Below are 12,960 nucleotides of genomic sequence, written 5' to 3' on the forward strand. Positions count from 1 at the left end.
TATGGCTTTAGTAATGATCCAGGTGTTATATAAACGTAGGTCAATCTCTGGGTGCTCTTTAGAGTTCTGTAGGTCTATTTGTCTGGATTAATACACGAATGCTATCTCTTTTTTATTGCCCTAATTTCATCACATGCCTTGATCTCTAATAGGGAAAGTTGATTCTCTTTACTCTTCAAGGTTGACGTACTTGTTCAAGGAACTTTTATGCTTATATAAATGTTGATGTACTTGTTCAAGGAACTTTTATGCTTATATAAATATTATTTTCCAGCTTTTTTGAGATTTAATTGACATAATATTGAATAAGGTGTACAATATATATGTGTATATTACAAATAATATATTTGGGATAATATTGATTGCCCCAATAAGGTCAATACATAGGTCACTTCACATAGTTACAATCTTTTTGTGTGTAAGAATTCTTAAGATCTAGTCTTTTAGCTACTTTCTAATATACAATACAGTATTGTTAACTATAATCATCATAACTATACATTACATTCCCAAAACTCGGTTTTTAGATTACACATATATTATCATATAGTAATAGAGATCATTCAGTACTTGTCTTTCTCTGTTTGTCTTACTTAGCATAGTGCTTTCAGGTCCATCCATGTGATCACAAATGTTAGAATTTCCATCTTCTAGTTGCTGAATGATATCCCAAGGTGTATATATACCACATCTTCCTTGTCCATTCATCTGTCAATGGACACTTTCATTATTTCCATATCTTGGCTATTAATAATGCTACAGTGACCCTGAGGGTGTGCAAAAAGCTCCTAAAGATAGTGATTTCATTTCCTATGGATATATATCCAAAAGTGACTTGGATCATTAAATAACTTTAGAGTAAATAAGGTTACTTAAGTTTACTAAAATTTTGATAGGGATTATATTAAATACTATATTAACTTGAAGAGAATTGACATCTTTAAAATACTTAATCATCTTGGGGCAACTGCTTGACTCAGAAGAGCATGTGCCTCTTGGTCTCAGGGTTGTGAGTTTGAGCCCCATGTTGAGTATACAGATTACTTTAGAAAAATAAAAGATACTTAATTGTCTACCCAATACAAAAGGTATTTATTGATTTGTATCATTTTCTATTCAATTATAGAGCTCTAAATCTTTCTTCTAGATTAATTCCTAGATATTCATAGTTTTGTTAATACTGGTTTTTATAAGGATTATGCTAAAGTGAAAACATACTATTTGTTATTCTGTGTCAGTCAAACTTACAAAATTCTTGTGAGGTCTACCAGTTTATTAGTTCATTCTTTTATTAGTTCATTCTCTTGGTCATTTTTTTCATTTTCTTTTATTTTAATTTCAGTATTAACGTACAGTGTTATGTTAGTTTCAGGTGTATGATATAGTGTCAACATTTCCATACATCACCCAGTACTCATCACAAGTGCCTTCCTTTAATCTCCATCACCCATTTCACTCATTCTCTGTGCCTCCCCCAACTCCTCTCCCTTCTGGTAACTATTAGTCTCAATAGTTCAAGAGTCTGTTTCTTGGCTTCTCTCTCTCTTTCCCCCTTTTTCCCATTTTTTGGGTAATAAATCCTTATCAGATCTGTCCTTTGCAAATGTCTTCTCCCATTCACTACATTCCCCATTTGTTTTATTGATGGTTTCCTTTGCTGTGCAAAAACTTTCTATTTTAGTGTATTCTCATTTATTTTATCCTTAGTTTCTTTTGCCTAAGGAGACCTATCCATAAATAAATTGCAAAGGCCCATCTCTAAGAGATTGTTGCCTGTATTTTCATTCAGGAATTAATATGGTTTCAGGTCTTACAATTAGATCTTTAATCCATTTAGTATTTGTGTGTGTGTGTGTGTGTGTGTTGTACAAAAGTAGTCTAGTTTCATCCTTTTGCATGGAGTTGTCCAGTTTTCCTAACACCACTTATTAAAAAGACCATGTCTTCACCATTGTATATTCTTTCCTCTTTTGTTTTCAATTAATTGACCATATATGTATGAGTTGATTTCTGGGCTCTCTCTAGCCTGGTCCATTGATCTATATGCCTATTTTTGTGCTGGTATCACACTGTTCTGATTCCTATGGTTACATAGTTTATCTTGAAATCTCAGGTTGTGATACATCCAGGTTTTTTTCCCTTATTTGTCATGTTTGCTTTGACTACTCAGTCTTGTGTGGTTCCATATCCACTTTAGGATTACTTGCTCTGAGATGTGTGAAAAATGCCGTAGGCATGTCGAAAGGGATTACACTCAATCTGTAGATTGCTTTGGGTAGTATGGACATCTTAACAAATATTCTTCCAGTCCATGAACATGGCATATCTGTGCATTTGTGTCTTTAATTTCTTTCATTAATGTCTTACAGTTCTCAGTGTACAGGTCTTTCACCTCCTTGGTTACATTTGTTTTACTAGGTATGTTCTTTACGGTGTAATTTTAAATGAGATTGATATAATTTTTCTTTTTTTATAATTGTTTCTTTTCCTTGTCAATTGCTACTGCTAGAGCTTCCAGTGCTGTGTTGAATAAAAGTGATGGGAGTAGACATCCATGTCTTATTCCTGATCTTGAGGAAAAGCATTCATTTTTTTAGCATTAAGTGTGATGTTTAACTGTGGGTTTTTCATGAATGGCCTTTGTGATGTGAGGTGTCTTCTATCAAACTCACTTTATTGAGACTTTAACATGAATGGATGTTTTGCCAAATACTTTTTCTGCATCTGTTGAGATGACCACCTGATTTTGATCCTTCCTCTTGTGAATGTCATATATCATGTTGGTTTGCAAATATTGAACTACTGTTGCATCCCTGGAATAAATTCTGCTTGATTGTGATGATCATTTTAATGAGTTGGCAAATGCAGTTTAGTAATGTTGAGTTTTGCATCTATGTTCATCAAGTATATGGGCCTATAATTCTATTTTCTTGTGGTCTGTTTGTCTGGTTTTGGTATTATAGTAGCACTGACCTCATAAATTTGGAAATGTGCTCTCTTCTGTTTTGGGGTAAAGCTTGAGAGAAGGATTGATATTCTTTCCTTTTCCAAATGTTTATTTTGAGAGAGAGGGAGAGAGTGCAAGCAAGTGAGGAGTAGAGGGGGGAAGAGGAGAGAATCTCAGGGAGGCTCCATGGTCAGCTCGGAGCCCAACACAGAGCCTGATCTCATGATAGTGAGATCATGACCTGAGCTGAAATCAAGAGTCAGGTGCTTAACATACAGAGCTACCCAGGTGCCCCAGTTTGTTCTCTATAGTTAAGAGTCTGTTTCTTAGTTTGTCTCTTTTTTTCTTTACTCATTTGTTTCTTAAATTCCACATATGAGTGAAATCATATGAAATTTGTCTTTCTCTGATTTATTAGCATTGGATTCTCTAACTCCATCCATGTTGTTGGAAAAGGCAAGATATTCTTTATAATGGCTGATCTTTTTTGTGTATATGTGTGTATATATGTATATACACTACATGTGTGTGTATATATGTGTATATACGTGTGTGTGTATATAAGGTGTATATGTGTGTGTGTGTGTGTGTGTATAAGGTTCATGTATCTTTTTGAATTAGTGTTTTTGTATTTTGGTGGTAAATACCCAATAGTGCTATTACTGGATCATTGGGTAGTTCTATTTTTAACTTTTTGAAGAACTCCCATACGGTAGTCCACAGTGGCTGCACCAATTTGCATTCCCACCAACCGTGCAAGAGGGCCCCTTTTTCTCCACATCCTCAGGTGTTGTAAGTAGAGGGCACCCTGGCAGGATGGTTGAACCTGAGGTGGGTGTAGGCTGGGGGACCTGGGTGCTCCATGCAGAAGGTACTCTGTTGGGGCACCCAGACCCAAAGTAGGCAAGGGCCCAGGGTTTCAGGGAACTCTGTGTAGGGGGAGAAGTTGAGGGAGGTGTCCTGGCAAGTTGTATGGAGGTGAAGTGGTTCAGATCTGGAAGGTTCCAGGGTGTTTTGTGTGTTGGTGAGACAGCTAGAGCCATAGTGACTGCTGACCAGGTGTGTCTGGTGTGTGCCGCACTGGGGTCACCTTGATGGGATGGCTGGGGCTGGTGTGGAGGTAGGCCAGCTATGGTAGCCCAGCCCTGCTCCCATCTGTGCGGTCAAGGTAGAAGGGGAGGGTAAACCGTGGTACTCACCAGCCCCTCTGATCCAGAGTTCCAGCAGCTCCCTCACTGTTGGGCAGGCTCCTAGGGCTAGACCTTTTATATTCTAGTTGCCCTTTTAAACCACAGATTTTATCCTATGCCCCAAGGCAGACAAATCTGCTCCCCTTCCCTTAGTACTATCCCTCCCCACTGCAGTGGGGAGTCCCTTCATTACTGTGTCTCCCTCTCTCTTGCTGTTCTCCTTGTGTCTCTCTATCTCCTGCTATGCAAAAGCTGTTTAATCAGCCCACACTTCTTTAGGAGGAATTTCTCTATAAATGTGTGAGTCTAGGAAGGAGGTGAGTTCAGGGTCTTCCTCTGTTGCCATCTTAGGAACTCCTAAGGAACTTGAATATTTTTAGCATTCATTTATTTATTCATTCAGTGAACATTTACTGAGTATCTACTATAGACCAGGCACTTTGCTAAGTGTTATTCTGATGAACAAAACAGACAAAATTCCTGCCTTCACTGGAGCTTACCTTCCAGTGTGTGTGTGTGTGTGTGTGTGTGTGTGTGTGTGTGTGTGTGTGTGTGTGTGTTGGGTGGGGGGAGAGGGCAGATAACATACGTGAAAAATAAAACATGTACTATGTTATGTTGTGATAGAGGCTGGGGGGGAATCAAGCATGGAAAGAGATTTAAAAGCTGGGGGGTTGTACTGAAATTTTATGTTGGTTGGCCAGAGGAAACCTTAGTGCAGATCTATGGGGGAAAGGATTCAAGTCAGAAAAGCAGCAAGAGCAAAGATCTTGAGAACATGCATGGGGTGTGTGAGCCAACCCCTCCCCCCCGCCCCGGAGGCTATGTAGAGAAGCAGAGTACAGAAAGAGACTTATCTCTTTGCTTCTCCACTATAACATCATATTGTATAGCTTATTACACATAGTATTTATTTATTGAGTAACAAATTTGGATTTTTCCACTTCAGAGGGAAGAAAAAACAATAGTGAGGAGAAGGGGCAAAGTCAGATGACTTCACAGCTAAGTGCGTATGTAGGGACTAAGTGTATGGTGAGGAAGAAAGAATGGTTGGAGTGGGAAGAATAGAATAGAGTGGGTTTTGAGATGCAGTTGTTGACTAAGCAGTTGGAAACACAAGTTAGCTGCCTCATGGAGCTCAGGGAAGAGAGAGATTTTGGAAGTAACATAGGTGAAGGCATGAGACGGATGAGGTCCTCCAGAGAGGAAGGCCCTGGACCAGGGTCATGGTGTGGAAATGCAGAACGAGGGATGGATTCATTCTGTATGCAGGACCTTGATGATGGGAGAGAAGTGGATGGTAAGGAGACATAGGAGGTGAGCCTAATCTAGGGCTCTGTTGACAATGGTGGTGATAAGATTGGGAGGGCTCAGGTGAAACAGGGACATGTTTTGGATAGCAGCAGACATCAGAATAGACAAAATTTAGTCATTGCCAAATTGAAAAGAGGATCGATATTAAGGTCTCAAAGTCATGTTAGCTACTGAGAAGCCAAGATGGCCTCCATTACGAGGCAACACTCAGTGTGGCAGTTAAGCACCAGTGTCGCCAGCAGGTGGTGTGCTTTGTGGGGCTGATCTGATGAGCTTCTGAAGGTCCATCTGCTCAGATACCTTGCTACCTCCCCATTTAGCCTGAGCCCTGGCAGAGTTTTTGATGCTAACCATTACTGCTTTTTCGTTTGGATCAGTCTGTACCTTGCTAAGCAGACCATTCCTAAATGTGACAGAGCTCATCAAAGGGGTGCCTGTTCCCATGTGTCCTCTTTCTGGCATCAGTAGACTTCATGCTTTGAGGCTTGTGCTGTGCTTAGTGTGCCAACCGATAAGTAATTAGTAACAGGGAGTGAGTTTCACTAGCTGCACATCAAGGTTAGGTATTAACTGTAAAAAGACGAGATAATTTTTGGGACAGAAGGAACGTATGTGCGGTTGTTAATGTGCTGTACTTGCTTTTAGACCCATCAGATGGCAGTTTCACTAAGTCCAAACAATCAAAACTGGAAGAAGGCGATGCTCCAGAATCCCGGTCGTCGGTGACAGAAGAAACAGACTTAGCAGGTAACATTACGCACCTGGCCTGCCATTCAAGCGGCAATGTGACAGATCTGTGAGCACTGAATGCTACGGCATGTGCTACCAGGGGGTTACAGTTTGAAGATCAAAGTAGCTGCAGAACCCTAAACACAAATCATTTTGTCCTCTCAAAGACCAGTGAATTGTTGCACAAATTACAGATCAAAGCAAGTACCGCCTCCTTCTAGCATGTTGATGTCTGCCTCTTCACTCTTTATGGCAATTTTCAGGGCCCAAACTTCTCAAAATTATAAGTCTTGCTTTAGTTGATAGCTATTAACTCAGGTTTTATGAGTGGGTTAGAAATATCTACTCTACACCACTGAAGGATGGCCTTCTGCATAAGTGATGCCACTATATTTTAAGAAAAAAAAAAAAAAAACATACTCTGAGAGAGCAAATTTGGAAGCCCAGAGAGACTAGAGTTTGGTGGTTAAGGACCTCTGGCCTTCCAAATTTGTTCTCTTAGAGCCTTTTGTTTTGGGTTCCAGTCCTGGTGCTGTTGACATGAGCTCACGCACATTACTGGATTCCTCTGCTCAATGTGGAGAACAATGGAGCCTATTTGAAGATTAAATGAGACATAACCTGAAACTCCCTTAATAGTGCCAGAGCCCTTGTGAGTCCTCCTCAAACTTGGGGCAGCCAGAAGCCATTATGCCGGTGTCGCCCCCATAGAAATGTCCTACCCATCAGGTCCTCTTTAAAACCCCTTACAGCACCTCTCTCTGCCTGCTTCTTAGGCATAGTATCAGTTGGTCTGATTAAAGCTCTGGGAGAGTTGCATGAAAGGAGCACTTTTGAGGTCTGATGGGAAGCAGCATGAGGTGCTCACCGTGAGGACTCTCGGATTAAGCTGGCCTTGTCGGCCAGGCTGCAGTCACAGCCAGGCACCAGTGCGGCATCGTGGATCGTATCTGTGCTTCTAGCTGACAGTCCATGCTCTGAGCAGCTGATGGACTGAGCGCATCTACCTTGAGCACTGTGTTAGTTTTACCTAATGTTCTCTTCTCATTGTTCAGAAGACGTTTCTACTCCATCCTTAGCAGTTGTGCCAGAGAACTGGAATAGTTCTGCTATTGTCACAACCCTCGAAACCTTCACTAGAAACCTGAAAAGAAAAATGGAGGTAATTTTCCACTAAAAATGAAGAGCGAGTTGTTATGAGTTTAACAAGTTCACATTATTCATCAGTACCGTTGACATCCTTCATGTGTGAGGGTTCTCTGGAATCCTTTGGGGAGGTTGATTTGCCTTGGCAGTGGTCACTGATTTTAGTGCCTTTGTGAATTGTGGTTTGTATTTATCAGACCGCTTTTGCATGTGGATCTGCTACAGTGGTGCAGACCGGATGCACCTCTGTGGAAATCAGACTCATGGTTTGGTTTCATTGATAGTGTTCTCAGACAACTGAACTACCAGGGAAGCAATGATTCGGTCATGATGATAGATGGGGAGAAGAGGGGAGTGGGGGACCATCTGGATGAGAGAGGCATCTGGGACAAAGAAGGAGGTGGGCTTTGTGTAGATGGTCAGCTGAGTGGTGGCAGATCTTTGACCAATGCCCAAGTAGGCCATCCCATAATCTTGTCTACAAGACGAACTTGGGAAGAATTTCAGTTCCCTCCTTTTATGTCCTGTTGTTTATAAATCCCTACATAGTTATTTAGTGGCACATTTGAGAAAAATCCCTTACCCTGACATACATTCATGTAACTAAGTTGGAAAATCTCCAGTCTTCTACTTTCTGCAATACCAATGTAAGCTAATTTATGATGGAAATTTGTTCTTAATATTCAGTATGTGTTTTGACAGCATGAATGTAGGCTTTCCTGTTTTAGCTTATTCTTTATTGGTTCTGAACCTGAGGTAATACATAGAAAGCATGTACCATGGTGTCTCATCACAGTTGTTAGCAGTGATGTTTGTTATGGATATTATGTGCTGGCAGCATCCTTTCCATGCAAAGCCTGAACTGAATTTATGTAGTTATGGCTAACTCAAATGTGGTCATTCTGCGATTGTTGTTATGATTCAGCTTAGGTACAAAGGGAGTCCACTTTATTCAAAAAATGCAAACCAAGTACCGGATTGCTTACTCCAACTTTTAAACCAGATACATCACTGCAGGTAAGTGTTGGGTTTCAAAAACAGTTCATGAAAGTGTGATTGCTCACAAGCTTTTGTGTCCTGACCACCATGCTGGGGTCATGAGGGGCTGAAGCTTGAGCAGATGTGAGGTTTGGTACATCACCTAACCTTTCTAGGTTTCTAGTTCTTCATTCATAAGATGATGGGCTAAGGCCTTCTATAAGCCTCTTCATGGTCTACCATTGTATGATCCCAAAACACTATTTTCAAAAAATTTATGATCCAATTGTGAAGACAGAGCAAGCATGGACATCTGTATAAAAATGCTGGATAAATGCTGTGTGTTAAACGCATGCAGAGGAATCTTATTCAGCCTTAGGAAGGGATGAAATTCTGACACATGCTATAATATGGATGAAACACAAGGACATTATGTTCAGTGAAATAAGCCCAATAAAAAAGGACCAGTATTGCACAATTTCACTTGTGTGAGGTACCTAGAAGAGGAAAATTCATAGAGAAGGAAAGCAGAGCAGAGATGGCCAGAAGCTGAGGGAGTGGAAAACGAGTTCTTGTTTAATAAGAATGGAGTTTCTGTTGGGATGAGGGGAAAGTTCTAGAAGTGGATGGTGGTTGATAGTTGCACATTGTAAATGTACTTACTGCCACTAAATTAAAAATGGTTAACAGGGTTAAGTTTGTTATATGTAATATATATAGCCACAATAAAAAGTGCTCTGCACTCATGTGGGGGCGCGTGCGCGCGCGCACACACACACACACACACACACACACACACACACACACACACATCTTGATGACCATGGAGCAAGAAAAACAAAGGCCATAAGACTTCAGAGTGATGTGAAGGTTAGGAAAGGTGAGTGGAGATGGGATTCTGTAGTGATTAGAGTTAATCCAGAGCCATTACAACAGAAGTGCTTCTGTAGTGAGGTTTTGGAAACAAAGGTTAAATGTCTGGAGAAGAGTAAGATGTATCCTTGCATTAAGAGGATTGTCTTTTGTTGTATTCAAGCAGTCCTGGTGAAATTTGTTGCTTTTTACATTTATCAGACTGAATAAACTAGAGCAGTTTCAAAATTTGGTCCTTCAAGAGCTGAGCAATCTTGAGAAGGATATTCAGGCTCTGAAACACCTTGAGAAGGATGCCCTGGTAAGTTCTTTCCTCGAATATCCTCTGTGACTTATGAGAATCTGTTCCAGAGTAGAATAACTTCTAAATACTTAAAACATTTGTTCAATTTTAGGAATTTTGGGGAAAACAGTCTGATGATCTGAAGTCATTCTGTGATCTGCAAGTGCTGAGGTATTTTTTTCAAAGTATTCTTCCTAGAAGTATCTTAGTTGAAGAATGAGGGTAGTGCACTAGGTATAGTATGGGTGATTGATGTTGGTCAAACTGCATGGAAGTAGCTATGTAGCTACATCTTTTCGAACCAACTGCTTTTGTGGCACTCCCTCAGCAGAAAGTGTAGCTTAGGGTATCATTCTAGAAGTGTTAATTTTGAAAAGTATAAACAGGGTCATACAAATGTCAGTGTTTTTGACCAATTTGTTTCTTTAAGCAATATTTTTAAAAAATTGAGTCCATCCTGAGGAAAATACTTGGATATGTAGTGAATTGTGGTATTGTGGAATATATTCTATATATGTTCTTTGGGTAGTATGGAAATTTTAACAATACTTAGGGTGCTTGGGTGGCTCAGTTGGTTAAGCATCTGACTTTGGCTCTGGTCATGATCTTGGGGTTCATGAGTTTGAGCCCTGCATCAAGCTCTGCTTCTAGGTCAAAGGCTGGAGCCTGCTTCAGATTCTGTGTCTCCCTCTCCCTCTCCCTCTCCCTCTCTTTCTCTATGCCCCTCCCCTGTTCTTTCTCTGTCTCTGTCTCAAAAATAAAGATCAAAAATTTTTAAAAATCCAATATTTGTTCTTCTAATCCATGAGCATGGAATATCTATTTCTTTGGTCTCTTCAATTTCTTTCATCAATATTTTCTAGTTTTTAGAGTATGGATCTTTCACCTCTTTGGTTAAGCTCATTCCTAGGTACTTTATTATTGTGGGTGCAATTGTAAATGAGATTGTGTTCTTAATTTCTCTTTCTGCTGCTTCATTATTGGTGTATAGTAATGCAACAGATTTCTGTACATCGATTTTGTATCCTGTAACTTTACTGAATACATTTACCTAATAGTTTTTTTGGTGGAGCCCTTAAGGTTTTCTACATATAGTATCATGTCATCTGCAAACAGTAAAAGTTTAACTTCTTTCTTACCAATTTGGATGCCTTTTATTCCTTTCTCTTGTCTGATTTAAATAACAGTGGTGAGAGTGGATGTCCTTGCCTTGTTCCTGAACTTAAAGGGAAAAGCTCTGTTTTTCCCCATTGAGGATGATGATAGCTGTGGGTTTTTCATACAAGGCCTTTAATATGTTCTGTATAAACCTGTTTTATTGAGGGTTTTTATCATGAATGGATGTTGTACTTTGTCAAATGCTTTTTCTGCTTCTATTGAAATGATCCTATGGTTCTTATCCTTTCTCTTATTGATGCGATGTATCACATTGATTGGTTTGCAAATATTATTGAGGAATTTTTTGCATCTGTGCTCATCAGGGATATGAGCCTGTAGCCTGTAGTTTTCATTTTTTGTGGGTCTTTATCTGGTTCTGGAGTCAGGGTAATGCACAATTATATGGTCAATTAGCCTTTGACAACAAGCAAGAACATGCAAGGAGAAAAAGACAGTCTTTTTGATAGCTGCATGCAAAAGAATGAACGTGGACCACTTTCTTATACCATACACAAAAACAAACAAAAAATGGAGTAAGGACCTGAATTTGAGATCTGAAACGATAAAAATCCTAGAATAAAGCACAGGCAGTAATTTCTCTGACATTCGCCATAACAATATCTTTGTAGACCTGTCTCCTGAAGCAATGAAAACAAGCAGAAGTAAACTATTGGGACTACATCAAAATTAAGAGCTTCTGCACAGTGAAAGTAACAACCAATAAAACTGAAAGACAACCCACTGAATGGTTGAAGATATTTGCAAATGACCTATCTGATAAAGGGTTAGTATCCAAAATATATGAAGAATTTATATAGCTCAACACCTGAAACCAAATAATCCAGTTTAAAAATATGCAGAAGATATGCACATTCTTCCAGATGAAACCTCCATTTGGCCAAGAGACACATGAATAGATGCTCAACATCACTCATCAGAGAAATGCAAACCAAAGCACCATGAGATATGACCTCCTACCTGTCAGCATGACTGAAATAAAACAAGAAATAACACACATTGGTGAGGATGTGGAGAAATAGGAACCCTCATGCACTGTTGGTAGGAATGCAAACTGGTGCAACTACTGTGGAAGACAGTAAAGAGGTTCATCCAAAAATTAAAAATAAAGCTACCCATGGTCCAGCAATTGGATTGCTGGGTATTTACCCAAAAAATCGTTAATTTAAAGGTATTCATGCACCCCTGCATTTATTGCAGCATTATTTATGATAGCCACTTTATCGAAGCAACCTTACATGTCCATCAGTAGGTGAATAAAGATGTGGTATATATGTACAATGGATTATTTATCCATAAAAAATGAAATCTTGCCATTTACAATAACATGGGTAGATCTAGAGTATACTGTGAAGCAACATCATACCCAGTGGTAAAAAAATGGAACATTTTTTCTCTAAGATCAGGAATAAGATTAGCCCCACTCTTTTATTCAACATAGTAATGTAAGCCTTACACAGCCATCAGAGAAGACTAAGAAGTAAAAGTCACTCAAATTTGTGAAGAAAAAGTAGAATTGTCGCTACTGGTAGATGACATGATACTATATCCAGAAAATCCTGAAGGTTCCAGAAAAAAAAACCTATTAGAACCTATGAGTAAATTCAGTAAAGTCACAGAATATAAAGTTAATACACAGAAATCTGTTACGTGCATGTACACACACACACACACACACACACACACACACACCACTAATAATGAAGCAGCAGAAAGAAATTAGGAAAACATCTCGTTTATGGTTAAATCACAAAGAATAAGATACCTAGGAGTAAACTTAAGCAAGGAAGTGAAAGACTTGTACTCTGAAAACTATAACCTCTTGATGAAAAAAAATTGAAGATGACACAAACAAATGAAAATATATACATACCCATTGGAAGAATTAGCATTTGCAAAATGTCCACACTACCCAAAACAACCTACAGATTCAGTACAATCCCTGTCAAAATACCAACATTTCTCGCAGAACTAGGACAAGTAATTCTAAAATGTATCTGGAATTACAAAAGATCTTGAATAGCCAAAGCAATCTTAAGAAGAACAAAGTTTGGGCACCTGGGTGGCTCGGTTGGTTAAGCACCCGATTTCAGCTCAGGTCATGATCTCACAGTTTGTGGGTTCAAGCCCTGTGTTGGGCTCTGTGCTGACAGCTCAAAGCCTGGAACCTGCTTCAGATTCTATGTCTCCCTCTCTCTCTGCCCCTCCCCTATTCATGCTCTGCCTCTCTCTGTCTCAGAAATAAACATTAAAATTTTTTTTTGAAAAAGGAAAGAACAAAGATGGAGGTATCACAATCTCAGTTTCAAACTACATTACAAAGC

The 12,960-nt window shown here is 39.4% G+C and overlaps 1 protein-coding gene across 1 annotated transcript in view; it reads left to right on the forward strand.

Moving 5' to 3' along the window:
- SYCP2L (synaptonemal complex protein 2 like) overlaps window positions 1–12,960 on the forward strand; it is a 102,104-nt gene that overhangs the window by 65,267 nt on the left and 23,877 nt on the right. Inside the window, exons 23-27 of the mRNA XM_039231865.1 lie at window positions 6,097–6,198; window positions 7,236–7,342; window positions 8,252–8,343; window positions 9,379–9,478; window positions 9,573–9,631. Of these exons, the coding sequence (XP_039087796.1) occupies window positions 6,097–6,198; window positions 7,236–7,342; window positions 8,252–8,343; window positions 9,379–9,478; window positions 9,573–9,631 (460 nt within the window). The remainder of the gene's footprint in view (window positions 1–6,096; window positions 6,199–7,235; window positions 7,343–8,251; window positions 8,344–9,378; window positions 9,479–9,572; window positions 9,632–12,960) is intronic.

Source organism: Hyaena hyaena, unplaced genomic scaffold (assembly GCF_003009895.1).
Source record: "Hyaena hyaena isolate Hyena2069 unplaced genomic scaffold, ASM300989v1 scaffold_60, whole genome shotgun sequence".
In the NCBI taxonomy this organism is placed as follows: domain Eukaryota; kingdom Metazoa; phylum Chordata; class Mammalia; order Carnivora; family Hyaenidae; genus Hyaena; species Hyaena hyaena.